At 47.1% G+C, this 19,887-nt stretch overlaps 4 protein-coding genes across 4 annotated transcripts; 2 read left to right on the forward strand and 2 right to left on the reverse strand.

Annotated features, from left to right (window-relative positions):
- Positions 1-7,434: 7,434 nt before the first annotated feature.
- LHYA1_G004062 (Smr domain-containing protein) lies at positions 7,435-8,435 on the reverse strand (the record flags this gene model as incomplete). Its single annotated transcript, XM_031149025.1, has 3 exons — positions 7,435-7,849; positions 7,912-8,290; positions 8,393-8,435. 3 exons carry the CDS (start codon positions 8,433-8,435, stop codon positions 7,435-7,437), a joined length of 837 nt encoding a protein of 278 aa, XP_031006376.1.
- A 3,575-nt stretch (positions 8,436-12,010) lies between these two features.
- GAP2_0 (General amino-acid permease) lies at positions 12,011-13,895 on the forward strand (the record flags this gene model as incomplete). The annotated part of the gene is made up of 4 exons (XM_031149026.1): positions 12,011-12,269; positions 12,317-12,734; positions 12,783-13,020; positions 13,074-13,895. The coding sequence occupies 4 exons, from the start codon at positions 12,011-12,013 to the stop codon at positions 13,893-13,895; spliced, it is 1,737 nt and encodes a 578-aa protein (XP_031006377.1).
- Positions 13,896-16,289: 2,394 nt separating this feature from the next.
- YDL086W (putative carboxymethylenebutenolidase) lies at positions 16,290-17,677 on the reverse strand (the record flags this gene model as incomplete). Its single annotated transcript, XM_031149027.1, has 6 exons — positions 16,290-16,444; positions 16,529-16,892; positions 16,986-17,137; positions 17,423-17,463; positions 17,519-17,561; positions 17,614-17,677. The coding sequence occupies 6 exons, from the start codon at positions 17,675-17,677 to the stop codon at positions 16,290-16,292; spliced, it is 819 nt and encodes a 272-aa protein (XP_031006381.1).
- A 518-nt stretch (positions 17,678-18,195) lies between these two features.
- On the forward strand, positions 18,196-19,253 carry pis1 (CDP-diacylglycerol--inositol 3-phosphatidyltransferase; the record flags this gene model as incomplete). The annotated part of the gene is made up of 3 exons (XM_031149028.1): positions 18,196-18,367; positions 18,426-18,802; positions 18,852-19,253. The coding sequence occupies 3 exons, from the start codon at positions 18,196-18,198 to the stop codon at positions 19,251-19,253; spliced, it is 951 nt and encodes a 316-aa protein (XP_031006382.1).
- Positions 19,254-19,887: the final 634 nt, after the last annotated feature.

Consider the following 19,887-nt stretch of genomic DNA (forward strand, 5'->3'; position numbering starts at 1 on the left):
TTGTTAGCTAGCCTTAGAATTATCTCCTTCCAATGCTCTCCATCCATGTTTCTTACTTTGGCTTTAGATATTAAATGGCAACCGTGATAATTGGATGGTTCACATGCGCGGCTTGAAGCAGATGGTCCGATATCGAGGAGGTATACAAGCTTTTGAATCGAATTTACTAGTGCGGAGTAAGATCAATCGGTGAGTTAGTGCTGTCAAATTCTTTAGCCTTTTTTTCAGTTCCGTGCTAATCTCGAACCAGAGCTGACTTATGTGGATCTATTGGGGCTGTTCAAAGTCCTTACTTCGAAGATGTTCTTAGAGAGTTACCAACAATGCCAGGATATCATCAGATGACAACAATAACAACACCGGGATTTTGTAGAATCACAAATTCTATCAAACTAGATGAAACACTAGCCCGGATCATTTGCCAGATCCAAGACATAACGGCTAATCTAAACATGTTTTATCATCACAAGACGCAGATACACCCCCTAAGCTTGCGAGAGGCCATTACATCATCTCAGTACTTTTTGCTCTCCTTCGACCTCCCGCAAAGTCACACCATCCGTGAAACCTTGATCCACGAAATGCTGCGACTTAGCTTGTTAATATACCTCATTACTCTTTTGAATGAGTCTCACCCAGGAGTATCACTTTATGATATGCTAGGCGCAAGGTTAAAGTCCACTTTAACAGAAATCAGGCAGAACGGTGGTTTGAATCTTGAGTACTCGCTCTGGATTATGTTCATCGCAGCTTCAATAGTTAGGGATCCAGACACCAAAGGTTATTTTATGGCGTCATCCATCGAGAATCTGGAGCAATTGGGTATTTCCTCCTGGGATAATGCTGAGATCCTGTTCAGATCTTTCTTTTGGGTAGAGAAGATTCATAGAGGGAGTTTCAGAGCGATGTGGAATGCACTGGAGACTGTGATAATACAGCACTCGTAAAGAGTAATTTAAAGAAAGCCTTACGCGCTGATGGCCGAGGTAGATCATATCCAAAACTTCATCAAACGTTCCTCTATATATGCGTGAATGATCAGGTTTCAATGTCAATCTAACCTTCTATATCGCTGGAATGGTTATGCTATGAAGCCTCGTGTGTCACAATATGTACTATTCTGTAGAATATATTCCTCACTCGCTTTCTAGTAGCACTTCATTTCTCAAATTTGCGTCTAATACTCAAATATTCTAAATGACTGATGTTATATTGGCTCTTTACTCCGTCACTCTGTTAACCATGTGTGTGTCTAGTATTTCCTTTTCGGCTTAGCGGCGGTTTAGCGCTAAACGTGCACCTAGACGACACCTGACACCTCAACACAGACTGAGACATCAACGCGACAGACCACTTCGACATTAAACCTATCTACGCATAGATGGATTCAACGGACATGGACCCGTACACGACCAACCCAGGGGCAGTTTCGCCTTCGGTCACTGATGTTCCCCCTGAGATTTGGACAATAGTGGGAGATCATGTATGTACGCGTGCGCCTTTGACCTGCGGGTCTCTTTATCATGTCAGCCATGGCATTGGGTTGAGAGGCTTCCGCAAGCTCTTATCAATTCACCAATCTTCATTTCTAAATCCCGCTACCTATAATTACGGACCTTGCAATCTGACACAATATTTTAGATACGGTGTCAAACAACCCTCAAAGCGCTTATTCGAACCTGCCGTGTATTTCACGAGATCTTTCTCCCAAAACTACATTCCCGCCGTGTTGTGTATTTGGATCGCTGCCCAGTTCTGGGACTCGCTCAGAAAGCTCTTCCGCCTGGCCTTTCGCATTCTAAGGACTTGGAATTCCGGCTCCGAGAGTTCTCCGAGAGCAAGTATGAGGTCAGCATGAATATTGATCTTGCTGCATTTGTCACGCGAATTCTAAAAGAAATGCCAAACATTCAGACTTTCAGGTATGTAATGAATGCAATCCTAGGGACTTGCACTTCTTTGTTCATTGTTGAAAATAGCAAGCAGATGGGCGAACTCATGTTTTGAGAATTCGTGTGATCCATGTCTTATGCTAAGTGACCCTGAACTTCTTCGAATGTTGAAAAACAGCCAGACGCTCAGAAGCCTCTCAATTTTGTTCGAATCACGATCACTTGAAGGGCTTCAAGATGCAGAAAAGTGCTTCATGCCGTTGAAAGGTTTTCAAAATTTGACCTCCCTCGAACTTTACAACTTTTATGGTACCGAAACTCAGCATGTCAAGGACCTCGCCAACGTGCTGATTGATTGTACTAACCTCAAAACCTTGGGCCTCGGGCTGCTCTGCGACTGCGACATTCAAATAACGCCAGATATTATTATATTAGATGAAGAGTGCGAATTTCTGGAGCAGCTATGCCACTACTTTGCATCTAAAGGGGCAACACCGTTACATCTTCAGAAGTTAAGGTTAGGCACTGGCATGTGCCTCATTGATTCTACGGGTAGCTCCCATGAAGATAGCTCCCATGAAGATAGCTCCCATGAAGATAGCTCCCATGAAAATAGCTCCCATGAAAGAAACAGCTTCCTTGCAAAGCTCGTAGATCTTAACGAACTCAAAACCCTCCATGTATTTAACGACTTGGTTAAGAATGGCCTCGACGATGATGTCTGGGGGCTCGAAATTGACTGGAGTCTGTTAGATGGCTGCACAAATCTTCAGCAACTCTCGGTTTCAAGGTTTGGAGAAGACGTGGTAGCATGGGTCATAAATAACCTGTCGATCCAAGAGCTCATCATTACGCATCATTACGGGATGTACGACAAAGATCTCCACAATTTCAGCCATTTGTTACTCCCACATTTAAGGGCGCTTTTTGTCCGCGAGATTTCCACACGGAAACGTAATGACGAGAACGATTGGTCCGATATCAACTTATTCGATGAAGAGTCAGATAGTTCCACTTCAGCAGAGTCTGATGCTAATACATCTGATTCCGCTGATTCCGCTAATTCCGAATCATCAAGCACCAACGATCAGGACTCAGACTCTTCATCCAACTCTAAGATTACGAGGCTGGACAAATCAACCATTAGTGTTCTTGATCGAATCCCTGATGGCGGTTACAATTTAGAACAACTTAGTCTATGTCTGGATCTTGAGACGCAATGGGTGAGTCTTAGATCTTCATTCTGCTTGCATCGGCTAATCTAAGTAGGAAAATTTTGTGTTGCACCTGCCACGGTTGACTCGTCTTAAGCAATTATGCCTTGCTAAGAAGGGCCATCAGGCGGGCCGGTACCCAACTAAGAAATCTTCTCTCTGGGATGGAGTCCAGAATTCCAAGGAGATTGCCTATCGCTATGCCCAGCTCATACATTCCAAATGCCCATCTTTGGAATACATCATGATTGATTATTATGCCTGGCATTTTATGATAGATACGGGAACTGCCACTTCAAATGCATCTCACAGCTCTGTTCGGCTTCGTGAAATGGCGCAGGACGAAATTTTGTCTTTTGAGTTTTTCGCCATTGAAACATTCCCGACTCAGTCAGGTCTGTCAGGCAAGGAACAAGTCCGGCGGGAAGTTTCTGAAGAAGAATGGGATTTTACGGAGAAGATGGCTGCCGATTTTGATGCGGCATATCGTCTAGGAATTCTCGATCAAGTAGCGGCGCAATGGGTGGCTGAAAACCCACCCCCGGGAACGCTCTTTGGTCATCAAACTGGCTCGCAAACGCAGGGAGAAGCCCAGGTGTAGGAGTTTGAATGATGACTTGTCTCGAGTCCCCGTGGATGCTTTATAACTTGTTCTCGAGAGTAGATGATTCATTCAGCAGCATACCATATCTCGAATATATGCTCATCTGGGATCTGCAATTCGAAATTCTGGGAGTGACCAAGCATATCAATTTGTCTTTATCTACTCAGCTTGGATCACTCCTTCCATGCTTCTTTTCACTTTCAGAGGGTTCCACTTCACAGATTCATCCTCTTCCAAGTAGATGCTGTCCAGCTACCCATCACTGTCGTCCCAAAAGCCCAACATCCGGTCATGTATCATCTAGTTCCCTACTTCGGCAGGTTCCTTTCGTTCTTTTTCATTTGCTTCTTCACCCCAGACGTGCGCCTTTTCACAGCTTCACGGAGGCTGGAAGTTCCATACCCGAGAACTATCTGCTCATGGGTCTCGGATCGTTGGACATAGGCATCAATAGCGGAGTATGCTTCAGAGTTACTAGTACTATTTTGCTGCTCTGAAGTGGACATATAGTATTGATTGCTTTATTTTGTAAATCTGTTAGCTGGAATGCGCGTTAGACTTTGCATTAAGAAAACATCTCAGGAGAGGTGAAGTGACTCACCTTGATGCGGAGCCGTGTGTACCTGAATTCGACATGTTTGGATTGCAACGGGTAGAGTGAGGAGAAGTGTTGCTTTCACGATTTTGGTGCTTGGACTGCTTGGAAACTGTTTTATCAGGAAGGCTGGAGCTGTCTCTGCTTGTGGTGGCTCGGCATGATGAATATATAGGTGCGAAGAAATGACAATACACCTCTTGTCCATGGCCTTGTTCCCGACATGCGGTTTGGGTTGTTTTTGCGCATCAACCCGAACACCATTTAAGCTACGCTAGCGCGAGCAGTTCCCACCTCGATCCAATCACCATATCATCACAGATCGAGTGATGTTGTTTTTTTGGTGGCATGTGGCATGCTCTGGGAAACCTTATGCGCTTTCGATTGGACCTATGGAGTTTCTTTTGTACGAGTCTAATGAACTTCAACGCGCTTATTTCTACGCAAGGAAATATCTGTCAGCTTGCTTCAGGTTCTTGCGCATAAATAGCTGCGGACGTGCATAAGCAGTCAGATCCATTAATATTTAGCTACCTCGTACAGGGTATTGTTTCGTTTCCTAGGTGTCTACCACCGCGCCCCACCACACCACCCCCCTTTAAGAGCCGCACAATATGCGCATAGGTATATTTTTACAGAATCGATAAATCTTGGATTTATTTTTATAATACTACGGACCTCTATCAGTGAGGGCATTCTCGCGAGAATATCAGAATAGGAGTTGAGTTTTTCTCTAGAAATAATCTCTCTAGATATACAATATACTCTTGATCAGTTCTTTGAAAATTAATTCGACGTGTTTGTATCATGTTGTATTTAACAAGAAACTGGAACTGAGGAGCCCAGTCAGGGGTATGTTATGCAGGAGCAAGTAGTGCAGGGTATATTACAGGGGGGATGATTTGACGACCTCACTAAAGCTCCTTCTCTCACTTGCAAGTTTTTGACATGGAACAGGCTTCTTGTTTTTTCTCCGTAGAAGCACCCAACGATGCCAGCCAGCCAATCCCCTGCGGTTAGGCACTATTATCCATCTCTTGCCCTGCACCACATCCCCCACGGCTGTTGTTCTAGCCATTTTTGTCCCTGAAAGCCCGATCCAACGCCGCCGATGCTAGGTAAATTTACTATACGCGTTCACGGAGAACTAATCCGGTATATACTATAAGGTCAGTTATAGTCACGGAACAATGCTACGGTGCATGTCGCGGGTGTTTTCTGAGGCTGGTAAAAAGTTGAGGAATGTGGATGGGACTACTATACTTGAAATGGATCCCGCATTGCGGGATCCATTTCAGGCATAGTCCATGTCGTTGTAGGAGTGTGCCCAAGTTTCCCTTGTCTCTCAGCCACCTTCGATCTAAGCCAACGAACGCGGCCTCAGTTTGACGTCGATCCGACCTTCCAATATGCTCCCCCGAATACTATCTGGTTTTTCTTATTTTGTATTGACTGTTGAAGCTAACGCATCCGAGTATTCTCGGCGAACTATTCAGAATGCCCTTGCGCATAAACTCGTCCCAATCGGAACGAAAATTTTGGGATGAAATAATTGATGACAGCAGACAGCAACCTCCGTCCTTCATCCAAGAGACCTTCTTATGCCCAAATATCACTTAAAGGGAGGCTTTGTTGTGATTTACGCCCCAAGGTAAATGGACCATGCTGCGAATGTGGATCTCCTAGCTTCAAATGGCATCTGTTAAATTCGTCTTTATCGTTTTCGACACAGGTTCTGGATAATTTTCAGGACTACTTCGGAAATACACAGCTCCACTTCGCTGCGAGCTCTCCAGGCATAGGCCAGAATTCCAAGTTAGTTAGCAGTGGCGCTGATGTCTGTGGGGAAAAACACCACTGGGCAGACCTTCATGTACGTTTTAGACACCGAGACTTATATTGCGTTGGAAGGTGTTGCGAGCTACATAGCGCTGTTGCGGAAGCTCGAAAGTATTAACTTCCCGTTCTCTCATCGGGACTGTCATGGTCGGACACTCGCCCACATGTTTTCCTCCGAAGCCATTTCACGCCTGGCATTTGGTTCATTCCCAACAACATCCAGCTTCTCCGACATATTCTCGATCTTGGATATCGATTTGAAGTCTATGGATGACTGCGGCAATGAAGCTGGATCTCAATTAGTGAGTTGGTTTCATGGGGAGTTTTCGTCCAGCCAGTGGGAATCTATCAAACAGACGACACTGAACGACGAAATTCGGGGAATATGGACAAAGCAACGGGGCACGCTGAACGGAAATATCAGCTTTCGGCGAAACCTGGCCTCCAAACTCAAAAACGTAACTGGGAGTAGAGATATCAACATGTGGATTGATTGGGTAAAGTGTGCTGCCCTTGCCTCCTGGGTTGACATCCATGGCGACACCCCGCTCATAGCACTCCTCAAAACATGGCGAAACGGAAACGACGAATCGCACGACGAAGATCAGCTTACGCATGCAGTTCAAAGACTTGTTATCATGAGTCCAGATCTAGTAGATATAAGAGACAGAAAAGGACACACAGCACTTGCAATTGCAGCCATCCGAGGATCAGAACCCTCCGTGAGCTTCCTCCTGAGGAAGAAAGCAAATCCTAACAGCCGGAACTACCGGGGCAAGGGCATTGTCGCTCTGGCTTCTAAAAGAATGAGACTTGCGAAGAGAAAAGGGGACATCGGGTGTTGGACAAGGATTTTGATTTGTATCAATCTACTTGCTGACAATGGAGCTAAAGTCAAGCCCACAGAGCGTGACGAGTGGCTATTGCCAGAGCTGAGGGGAAAGTTCGATGCAGTCTAATAACCGGCACTGCTAGGGACACCAAAAGCTAGGTAATATTCCGGGTAAGGGCTGCGAGAAATATATACAACACTTCAGTCGCGTCTGCAATCTCCTCTTCCTTGCCAACATCACTGTCCATGAACTGATAGCCGTACAGGGCGAGGGCCTGGTAGTTGATGCATTATATGAACTCCTTAGTATCCATAGACATTCAATATCCTGAAATCTACCCACGCTTTTCGTCTCCCAGATCCAGAACGATATATACAAATCTGAAGGTGAGATTCGAAGATACCCATGCGCCCCTGTGCAACCCATTCCATTATGTCGTAAATAAGCCATTATCCAATTACATAACAGTGCAGCATCCCTCCAGCTTCCTAATGATCTTAGGCAAAAACTTCTTGGCCAGTTTCTCAAGCTCATCATTATTGTTGTTGTTATTGTTGTTCTGGTTTTGGCCACCCTGCTGTTGATATCCGCCTTGTTGCGGGCCACCAGGATATCCACCCTGTTGTTGCTGACCATAGCTTTGCTGATATCCGCCATTGTATTGTTGATTCCCTCCGTGGTGCTGTTGCTGTCCGCCTTGCTGGTAGGAATGCGCTGGAGGCATCACCGCCGGCCCCCCTTGCAGATTGATATACATGCGCCCTGCATTCTCCTCCGTCGCGAACTGCAGACCCAGTTCCCGGCAGACTTGTTCGACTTTCGGCTTGATCTTCTGAACATGATCTTTAGAGTGGTTGCCCTTTCCCACAATCCTACGCGTCCCCGAATGTTAGCCCCACTTCCAATAACGCGTGGGGATGGGAGCAGCACTTACACATGCAGATGCGTCTGCCCGTTCTGCTGCGCATATCTAATTCTCTGCTCGACGATGTTCTCGGCTTCCTCTACAAATTGCCCGTGTAGATCGATCGTATCGTCCGGGACGCGACCTGGCGCGTTGTTCTCGCGGAATATGTAGTCGGATGCTTGCTTGTTGTACTGGTCCATCTTCGCAGCGTGTGCCTTGCCCTCCTCGGATAGTTCATGCGCCAGCCCTCCATTGCCGCTCTCGTATGCCTGGTGTGCCTTTGTGACTCCGTTAGAATGACTTTCAAGACGCGGTTCCAGGCGGGAGTACGCGGTCAAAACATGAACCTCTCTTGCTAGCTTCTTGTCGTGCCAGATCGCGCAAGCGGTCGTATTCAGCCTCTGCGCTTGAATTGGTATCGTGATTGAAGGCTATTGGGCGTGATAATTGTCAGTACATCTCCTAACTAGCTAGATAGCTTGATGGGGGAGCTTGCGCGCATACATACCATTGCCCCCAAGCCGGGCCATCGGGATAGAAGAGGATACCATATTGGATGCCGTGTGGTGATGCGACCTGGTCGACGAGGAAATAATAGAATTGAAGTCGGAGTAGTGGTGCAGGTGTTAGCTGTACCTGAAGAGGTCGAGGAGCTAACTTTTAGCTTCTTGTGCTCCCTTTCAAGTCTGGGCCACCATGGCCTTTCCTTTGTTTTTCTCTCCAATCCACCAGTGTTTGTATTACGTGCCGAAATACTTCTGATTAAGCAAAACCCTGAATTCGTTGTGATTCTTAAGTATTAGCAAGATGCTGTTCTTGTACTGCTTGCCTGCATGTTGTTCGCGACGGAATTTCGATTCAAAGTTGCTTTCATTAGGGTAATGAAAGGTTGTTCGTTATGTCACTACTATTGCTAGATTTTCTTTGCTGTATCCCACAGCAAATCTCATCTTTGTCGTTATTGGAAGTGTTTTGCTATATGCTCCGCATACATATCTTATTCTTGCCCCTCAATTCAGCGTCAGCAGCCTATTTCTACCCATGTTCACTTCAAGCGCGGGGTCGATCACTTTCAGACGTTCATGTTAATACTTCATAGCACCTTTGTATACCTATTTTATGTACACGGCGCTGTACCACGGCTTCGACAGATGGGCTAGATGTGGTGGTCAAGCCCTATTTCAGCTGTTTGGTTCTTCTCTCAAGATCTCTACTCAACTCCACCAGCTCTTTACGGGCAATGCGAGTTTGCTAGGCCCTCTAAACATCAATAAAACCATTTGACATACCATGAAGAATTAAGATTGGTATCATTAGAAATATATGGAAGTGGATGTCTTTTTACATATCAGGGAAATGATCCCTTACACTACCTCTAGTATCAATATGGACCTCCCACGCACTATCAACTCGAATCTCCTGCAGCTTCGCTTTATCCGGCCTCTCTAGTCCATCTATCTCCCTCGGCACCTTCTCACCGTCCAAATCATCCATTCGAATCACATCCTTCATATCACCGTCCCTAATCAAATCTTCATCGCTACCCCAATTGTTCTTACTACCTCCTATGACGATGGTACGAGATTTCGCCGTCATGTGGGATGATCTGCGCTCTCTTTCCATGTTTCGTTGTTTGAATTTCGACTTTTTGTAGCCGCGGTCTTGAAGTAAGGAGGTGAGCACTGTAGCGTTGGCGGTGAAAGTTGCAAGGAGGATGTCAAAGGAAGCTATTAGGCTACGGATTGGTTGCGCCCCAAGTGAGTAGATTATGTAGGGGATTGAATACACAGTCAGGGCGGTGCTGAGGAGGGGAAGGGCGAGGCGGAAGATTATGCTTGCTTTCCTGCTTCGCATGAGCATCAACCGCCGTGGGAAGGAGGCGAAACAACTTACTGTTTTCTTGACAGGCGAGAAATGAATACCGCGGGCAGAGCAAAGAAGAACAAAGCGAAGTTTGTGATAACATTCAAGCTCCCCATGGTGATGAGGAATACATAGCCGCCTCTGCAATGCGATCCGGGGTCTGGCATTACCTGCCAGTAATTCGCAAAGGGTTGACAGGCTGCAAGGTCACTGACGACCACAGCGACAAAGGTTACGATGAGGAAGGCGTGAAGGAAGCGCATAAAACTTTTGTGCGAACTTTGCCAGAATGATTCTGCGAGACTGCGTATGAACATCAAGGTGCTGTATTTTACAGCCCATAGACTGATTCGGTTTTAGTAAGTAATGCGTTCTTCAGGAAGATACTGCTTACTAGGTAGTGTACATAATCCTCGAAACTAGAACGAGCTGACTTCCTATCTCGCGACGTCGTACATCCTCCACTGATAGCTTTGTGACGACGGCATTATTGGTTCCGTATAGTAGCACGACATGAATGAGAGCCATTCGAATGAAAAGCGGAACGATAGCCAAGAGCATAATGCCATCTTCGGTAAATATCTTTTCGGTCCTAACATATCGTCCACAAACGCGGAACAATATGACGGTGACGGCATAGAAGGTACACCACCAGCAGACAAGCAATGTTGGCTTGTCGTCTCGAAAGGTCCGAAGTTCAGGAGCCTCACTCACAAGACTTCGAGGTAACTCCATGACACCTGACTACTAGTAGAATCAGCATCATTGCCGTCGAAGTGTTCCAACCGAGCCTTGGTGGGAACGAGGGGCTCTTCAATCCAACTTAAATCTCAATACGGCATCTCAAAAGTTTGATGAGATGGGACCTCAGCTTACTTCTAAATGTGACCTTGTTCGGCCCGTGAACACAGTTGGGTTGGACGAAGGGAACACGAACACCAATACCAACACAAACACCAACTTTACGGCCGGGAAATTGAAAGAGATACAGCAGAGGCCGAGGCATCAAAACCCCGTTCTCGAGAAAAGCAAAGTATATTACTAACAAAATCGAAACATATTTCCGAACGAAAAGAGAACGAGTGATTGCGAAGAGGTACAGACAGTAAAGTAAGTGTGTTGCTCTGAAATTCATTGGCGCTGGGATGACTTTATCCCCTCGCGAAAGAGAGACCAACTGAGTGGAAGCAATTTGACCATTAGAGCAGGAGGCATATTGAACTGATTTAAGTGACAGATAAGAAAGCACAAATGGAGTTTGAATACGCCTGTGCGGGAATATAATGTTTGGTGGGGAAGATACTCGAGAGGGATAGCTCACCCATGGTGTAACCCTATCGGTGTCCCGCATCGACCCCTGAACGATATATGCCTGTACCCCGTACCCCTGGATATGCCTCGAAGTCCCTGCTTAGCTACACTGAGAGGTCCGGTACAGCCGGTACGGCACGATTGAGCGCCCAGTCATGAGGCGACATCTTCTATCAAAGTTCTGGCGCTTCCGTCACATAGAGTGGGACGCGAATTGTCTCCTGAGAGGTCTTCTTCCCCTCAGATAAATAAGAATTGATCGTCTATACACATTCCCCTTCGAGGCTGAACTAGTGGTTGGGACCCGGCCGACCCTGTGATTCGGCAACATCCCGAAGTTTAAGCTACTGTAAGCGTCCTCTGGGTTGCGCAATACCAAAGCGTCACATACGATCAGCAATCACGTTTCACTTGTGCTACTGATACGCCTTAAAGAGCTGGGTCTCTTGATAGATGTGTGATGAGGCAGTTTGTGTTGGCCAGTTAAGTATTCATGTCGTGATGTTTCTCTCGTCCTGAAGCTGGATCGATACTTTGCCGCTGGCAACAGGTGTAAAATCATTTCTTCATCACCCTCATGAGCCATCCGCACAGATCACCACGAGAAGCACAATCGTCTCCACGCTTGGCCAACGCTCGGCTAACGCTCTTGCATCTTTTCCGCTGAGAATACCTCGTTCCAAACCCTTAATTTGACCAGAAAAACTGCGCGAAGTTTTTCCCGGGGAAGGTTCTTGTCAAAAGAATTTTTTTCCAATTCTTTCTCATTATTGCAGCTACTCGAACCATAGCATACTTTAAATTGTCACATGCCCATGTATCTCTTACTTATCTAGCGTGTTGGTCCGGACTCTATTAATGCCTTGTATGCACTCATCGGCATACACTTGGTGTTTTTACTACTAGTTGAGGCCTCGTCAACGCGGAACGCTCACTCCTTGACGACGTCGCCATGGAGCCTCAAGTATCATATACGGGGTCAACATCCACGGTCTTGCCATTGCTGGCGAGACCGAAAGGAGCCAAACTTTTCTCAGCAAAGGCTTTTGACAATTTCCGAAGTGGTCCTACTGGCGATTTCCACCCTGCGCTGGGCGAGGGTGGGAGGGTTTTCGACGCCAAGGCTGCGGCATACAATACAGCAAATACACATTTGGTCAGAAGACTGAAAGGTCGACATCTTCAAATGATAGCAATTGGTGGCTCAATAGGTAACGTTGTCAGACCTCAAGTCATGGAACCAATCTAACACAAACAGGAACTGGACTGTTCGTCGGATCAGGTCAGGCGCTAGCTACCGGAGGACCTGGGTCTCTTCTTCTGGGATTCATCATCATCGGAAGTGTGCTTTTTTGTACAGTACAGGCTCTTGGTGAAATGACTGTGACGTTTCCGGTTGCTGGTTCCTTTAATGCTTACGCTACTCGGTTTATTGATCCCGCATGGGGCTTTGCGAGCGGCTGGAACTATGCTATGCAATGGCTCATTCTAATGCCGTTGGAGATTATGGCAGCATCCCTCACGCTTGAATACTGGTCTCTGCCTATACCTGGATGGGCAAGTATCTCAGTCTTCCTAGGAATCATCATCTTCATCAATCTCTGTGGTGTCAAGGTTTATGGTGAAGTCGAATATTGTTTTTCTATTATGAAAGTCACTGCTGTGATTGGATTCATGTAAGCCTCCAAGAAAAATAAAAATCTTACTGTGCTAACTATACACAGCATTCTGGGTGTTGTAATTAACTGTGGCGGAGGACCAGGCTCAGGCTATATTGGAGGTAAATATTGGGATGATCCAGGAGCTTTCAACCATGGATTCAAAGGCTTCTGCAACATCCTCGTCACGGCAGCATTCTCTTTTGGTGGAACCGAGCTCGTTGGTCTCGCTGCAGCAGAGACCCATAATCCTAGCCGGGCGCTCCCTACGGCCATCAAGCAAGTCTTCTGGCGTATCGCAATCGTATGTAGCCCTTCCTGCGGTGTTCAACCCTGCTTTCTAACCGTAATGTTTAGTTCTATGTAATCTCGATTGCGGTGGTCGGTCTCATTGTACCTTACACCAGTTCACAATTGATCAGCCGAAATAGCGTCGACTCCAAAGCCTCACCATTCATCATCGCCATCAAAGATGCCGGCATTCAAGGGCTGGACTCTGTCATGAACGCTGTGGTAATGATGGCCGTCCTCTCTGTTGCCAACTCCTCCATGTACGGCGCAACGAGAACCCTTGCAGCACTGGCCGAGCAAGGCCAAGCCCCAAGAATATTGGCCTATGTCGACCGCAAAGGCAGACCTCTTGTCTCAATCGGCCTTGCGTCACTCGTTGGCCTGTTAGCCTACCTCTACGTTTCTCCCATCAAAGGCCCAGCGTTTACCTGGCTCCTCGCTCTCTCGGGTTTGTCGAGCATCTTCACCTGGGGCAGCATTTGTTTCGCACACATCCAGTTCCGCAAAGCTTGGTTGCAGCAAGGGAATACACTTTCAGATCTCATTTATAAATCGCCCATTGGGTCCGCTGGCTCTTGGATAGGTCTGATTTCTCTTACACTCATCCTCGTCGCTCAGATCTGGGTCGCTATTTCACCCTCAGGAGGCACGCAGGATACCGTGGGAGGGCAGGTTGCGGATTTCTTCGAGGCTTGTCTGGCGATGCCAGTGGTGATTTTGAGCTACGTGTTCTATAAGATATGGTATCGGACGAAATGGGTAAGGATTCGGGATGTGGATTTGAAGACTGGACGGAATGATTGTGAGAGTGACTTTATTCGGCAACGGTGGAAGGAAGACAGGAGTTTGTGGCCGAGGTGGAAAGTGATCTATAAAACACTTTGCTGAATTCATCTCAGCTGTATTTTACCCAAAGGCTTATAAGTTAATAATCTCAAAGATATCCACGTCTACGCCCCATACTCATAAAGGAAATAGCGAAACCGGAATTTCAGCTTTTTGACTCCTTGAATATTTTCTTTTTTCAGGGTCTCCTCCACAATTGTTATCAATGTTTGTTATCAGCTACTCACTCAGCCCCTGAACCTAGACCTTTGTACGACAAGCAATCCACATGACACTTTACTCGAGAGACCTATGCGTGGACGCGCAAGCCACCCGGGTTTTGGAATTGTGGCTCGCGGTGATGCGATTGGCCAGAATCGCGGCGACGTGCATTGTCACGGTCGTACAAATGGAAATTCTCTATGGATGGAAATGTACCTCTACCTCAGGTACATATCCAGAGGTGGAGTGCAGCTTCTATACGAGTAAAACCGAGAATTGATTATGCAAGGGATATGTACATAACACGATGATGAAGTGGATGGGATGGGATGGGATGAGAAGAAATTGTGGCTGGGGGTACTATATGGAACTGATTCCTACTGCGTTGAAGAATTGAAGTCTTATTCTTTTCAATAACTCAAAAGAGAGCTGGGGAATTTCCGCGATAATGGGAGATCATTTCGAGCGTCGTGCACAGGAGTCTAGCAAGAGGAACAATTGGGGAGCTCGATCTCCACCACGGACTCGAACATTTGGATTCGAACCAAAGACAATCCCTTTCTCATCAGGATTTAGCACCCTTCCTGTCTCTGCGATAGTCGCTGAATCATTTCAACCAAGCCCCACACCCGAGATAATACAAATCTCATGTTTAGGGGACTGCAATCCAGATGGAGGTGGAGCGTCTAGTAACACGGCCATCACCATTTCCATATACATATCAACAAGCACCCAGCTTTTAATACCCCAACGTGTCTCAACAACAGAACACGCAACGTCGGTGGTCGTGGTCTCAACTACACCAAGCCCAAATACAACTACAAAACCAACTTCAAAAACACCAGCAGATGTGTCCTCGTCCCCCCAAGCATCTCCGAAATCCACCTCCGCGTCCTCAGTCGATTCCCTAGCCCCGTCTTCTCTGCCATCATCAGCAAAAGAGATACGCATTTTTACTGTACCAGCATCCAAACCCTCCTCCACGACTGCAAACCAATCTCGAAGCACCAAGAACAGCACACCGAGCGTCATCCATAAAATGAGCACCGATGCGAAGGTAGGCGCTGTGCTGGGTATAGCGCTGCTGTTGCTCGTCATATCGGTCCTGACGATCCTCTTTTGCACGCGTAAGAGACGGCGACAGCGGTTGTTGGCCGCTAAACATTCGTCACTTGATCGAGATCCTCTATTTGTTCATGAGAGGGGTGGAGGGGAGGGGGAGAGGGAAGGAGAAGGAGAAGGAGAAAGCGAAGGGGGGGAATGAGAATGAAGATGAAGCAAGGCGGAGTCTGGATGAAGAGGGGATAAGGTGGCCGGAGAAAGTGGAGTTGAGGGGGGAGGCGAAGGAGATCTTCGAGTTGACGCAGGAATTTGAGGGGGAGTATAGGGGGAGGGAGAAGGTTGCGATGGTGGGGAGAGCGGAGTTGAAGACGAGGGAGCTGGGTGGGTCTTGGTGATAGCATTGCGGCGAGTTTACTATTAGTTCACCGGTATCGATATTGTGGTAGGGGAGAGAGGGTTAACAACATGGCAGAGGAAAAGTTGAACACCATAAGTAGTGTGCAAAAAAGACATATATAATAATAAACGTTGAAACAATCGCTTCGCCCGTGGAAAATCCAGTCATCCATTAAGTTTCTCGGATGTCTTTTGGTTACAGCCTAAGCTCAACAACCCGCCCGCCATTGTCTTGTTTTGATTTTGTTTTTTAAGTTAATGTGCTTGTTTTGTTACATATTCGCTACATATTCCTCGGACCCCTTTTGAAAGAGCTAGTTCGTGCGGTACTCGGCCATCAATTCCGTGACCAAGTAAAGATAAACTGCACGTAAGGGAATACCCATGAAGGCCCCCCTTATTTTCCCTCTCTTGTTCTTTTGAGGCCGTGCGTGGTGTATAATGAAGTCTTATCTCTATAAAGGTTGATGAGGTTACGACATACAATAGAAATATATCTCCAAACTACTAATCGGGTGATTCACGGGGGAGCACGAGTTGAAGATTAGGCCAAGGAAAGGGGGCGTGGCGTTCGCTTATGACAGGGGAGGATAAGCGAGAGCGAGCTACCCCCTACCAGTGGGATTTGCAATGAATGAAAGAAACAAGAAAACACCGAGCTGCAAATAATGTTGGTAGATAGATTAACCTTTGCATAGGTAGCATAAAGATGCAAGCAAGCTCAAAGATATGTATCGACCGTGCTAATTACATCAACACATTCAACATATACTTTACTTAGCAGATGTCCTCAATCTTCTGCTCAACGCCATCATGAGCCCCCAGGTCCAGCTTCAACGTACGACCAAACAGCTCCAGAAGAATCTCAAAGCAGATCTTGGTGATAGCAGGATCATATCGATTCTTTGAGAGTTCATCCCTGATAAACGCATCTATACCCCATATCATATTAGCACTTCCTGCTTTAAACTTCCTACCAAAAGAAGAAAAGAAGAAGAGGAAACAAGAAGACTCACGCTGTGCCCCCGCAACTTCATACCAGCTAAAAATTACCCCCTTCTCCCTCAATGTCTTCCGAATCACATCTCGTCCCTCAGCTGGCACGTGGTTGTCCAACGTGCCATGGATCATGGCCAGCTCGGCTTTCATCTCGCTCGCGCGGGCGAGGCTGTCGTCTTTTTTGCCTAGCCCGAGAGTGGCGCTGTGCAGGTCGGTGGCGAAATATGTTACGGCTGCGGAGATGCGCGGGTCCAGGGCACAGCGGTAGGCGAGGTGGCCGCCGAGACACATACCTGTGGAGCCGATGCGGCCGGTGCAGGTTTTTAAAGAAAGGAGGGTGGTGATGGCTAGGGAGGAGTCTTCGTCGTAGCCGGCGAGGGTCTGGATAGTGTTAGTTGGTGTGCTTGAGGGGGAGGGGGTAAGGTGATAAGGGGATAAGGGAGTAGTGATTGAGTTGAAATGAGGGGACAGTACCTTTTTGACCTTGTACTCGTTTCCTGCGTCTGTGCCGGGACCATCGTAGGCCAGGGCTTCCGGGCCTGTGAACTCGTGGTAGGAGGAGGGTGCGGCTACGATGTATCCTTGGCCAGCAATTTGGCGAGCGAAACGTGCTACTGGGCCGGTGACTGAGAAAGGGAGAGAGAGGTAAGTATTGGGTGAAGATGGAGAGGAGAGTAGGAGAAGAAGATATGTAGTACAGCTGAGACCAGGATGACTTCTAAGGAGAGGAAACGAAGATGCTTCAAACTATTGATATTATGCGTATATGGGATTTGTATTGAGTGAGCGTCCAACAGAAATCTATGTGTGCAAGCGGGGATCAAATTGCCCTGACTGATAACAATTCCGAATCTTGAAACTACCCCGCAAGGAACTGCCTTCCTGTGCTAAGACATAGAAAATTTGCCTACCTTGATAAATCTCACTGAAACACACAACACCAGGAAAGCGGCTGTGGGACAATCAGCTACAATGTCCTTATCTGATAGCAACACGACCTAACGCACGCATTGGGATAGTTCGGGATAGAGGGGTGGAAGAGGAAAATCCCTGCCACATATCAGCCCTATCCTATTGCTGACGAGGGAGACACGTGATATACTCATAGATCCGTCTTTGCCGTCAGCCTTGGTGGCCACATCTTTATGAGTCTCTTGAATCAACATCTTGAGTGTTTGTGTTCAATATTGTTGGTTTGTTTGTCCTTGCACAAATCAATGTTTTCTTCAGGTGAGAGGAGGGGTGGTGTGGTGTGGTGTAGTGTTGGGTGGGTGGTGCGGTGGTGTTGTCGTGAGGTGAAATACACTCGTACCCCTGGCACTGATTATGCCATGCCATGCCGAACCCCTGCTGCCTTAATGCACGAATGACGGCGTCCGAAATCTCCGGCAGTATTGTAATGTAAATGTACCAAATAATTCATTGCGCACCCAACTCACTTCCCGTACCATAACCATTACATGCGATAAGGACGACATCCAACTTGAACACTCTCCTTCGACCATCCCACTTCTTCTTCCTCCTTTCTTGCTACTCTAATTCTTCTATTCTCCGTCCGACTTTCTCCAGCAAACTGTAACTCTCCAACCCGACTCATCAGTAAGCGGATACCTACGTGTATACTCATTTCGTCTGCGAAAACTGGACACGCGACAATACTTCTGAACATTTGCGATAACAAGACATGTCGAGCGTGAGAACCCGGCGGCAAGCAGCTGCTATTTCAACTCCTACCACTCCATCTCCCGCTCCTAGAGGAGAACAAAAAGCCATGAATGGCAATGGTTTAGCTCACGGAGCTACGAGGGAGAAAGAGCCCAAGGAGAACATCTTTGTGTTCTGGCCGAACGTTATCGGTCAGTCATTGTTGCAGCAGCAGCAGCATCAATATCAATACTGACCCATCATATGCAGGATATGCGCGAATCGTTCTCGCTTTTGCATCGTTATACTACATGCCTCTCCACCCGAAAACCTGCACCTTCCTATACAGCGTGTCCTGCCTCCTCGATGCGCTCGATGGTTACGCAGCTCGATACTTTGAACAGTCGACCAAATTTGGAGCTGTATTGGATATGGTGACGGATCGTTGCACAACGTCTTGCTTAATCGTCTTCCTCGCATCTGCCTGGCCTCGATACGCTCTCGTATTCCAAGGGCTTATCTCCTTGGATCTGGCAAGCCACTACGTTCATATGTTTGCTACCTTGAGTATGGGAGGCTCGGGTCAGAGCCACAAGACAGTGGATGTTTCCAGGAGCAAGATTCTGAATCTGTACTACACGAACAAGGTACGTCTACACCTGTTATTGCCCTGCATGGTTGCTGAGTAAAATACAGACTGTTCTATTCATCTGCTGCTTCCTCAATGAAGCATTCTTCATTGCGCTATACCTCCTCTCCTTCTCCTCGCCCTACCTCTCCCCCTCCCTCCTCGAAGTCAAGAAACTTGGCCAGCCCGGAGTGACTCTACAACCGGGAAGCCCATCCGGTGCTTCAGCATCATCACTGATTTTCGCCAATCCCCACAGCGCAGCAGCTTTGGAGCTGGCACGCGCAAACAAGATGGACTCGTTCGTACCATGGGTTGTCGCTGGTGTCAGCCTTCCGGTTATGGCGTTCAAGCAATTTGTCAACGTCGTACAATTGGTCAAGGCTAGCAGATGGTTGGCGGAAGGAGACCGCGAAACGAGAAGGGCTGCTGGTTTGCCAAGAAAGAAGAACTCTCGCAAGATCAAGTGAGGATGAGAGAATCGATAGCGATTCTGGTCATAGGGGATTTCTGTGTGGTCAGGTTTTGACGGTGCGATTTATGCATAGTTGATTCATCTCAAAGCCCTGTAGAGAGGGTTCTAACTTTCGTTCATGTACTTTTACTGGGAGCTGGCATGCTTCCACTTCTACATTGCGTTGGTTTTCTACGCTCGTTCTTGTACTTCATTTAACTTATTTTCCCACTGTCATTAGATGGAGGTTTGGCGTTAACGGACGGTGCATACCTACCTGCAAAGCAGAAATGCTAAATTTGTTGGAGGGCTGAATTTGAAGATGCTGATAATAATAATATTGAATGGCCTTTTAAGTACCTGAAGCAGAATAGCCCGATGAAACGACTAAAATAGTTCGGTCTAACAAACCTGGGTAATATAATAGGTACCGATCTTGATCCTGGCCCTGGCTTTCCCTGTGAGACTCGGGCCCCTTTAACGTGGCACCCCACACCAGACTCTGTGTCCCCCCAGACCCCGCGTTGTTGATTCATCACATTCGCCCAACAAAATAAAAGTGAAAAACGTACCTGGGATTCCCGACTTCCTTCATTTCGAACATTCTTGCTCATGCCACCTCGTGACAGGAAGATGCTGTCCTAGGAGTA

This window comes from Lachnellula hyalina (assembly GCF_007821495.1).
Source record: "Lachnellula hyalina strain CBS 185.66 chromosome Unknown contig00046, whole genome shotgun sequence".
Lineage (NCBI taxonomy): Eukaryota > Fungi > Ascomycota > Leotiomycetes > Helotiales > Lachnaceae > Lachnellula > Lachnellula hyalina.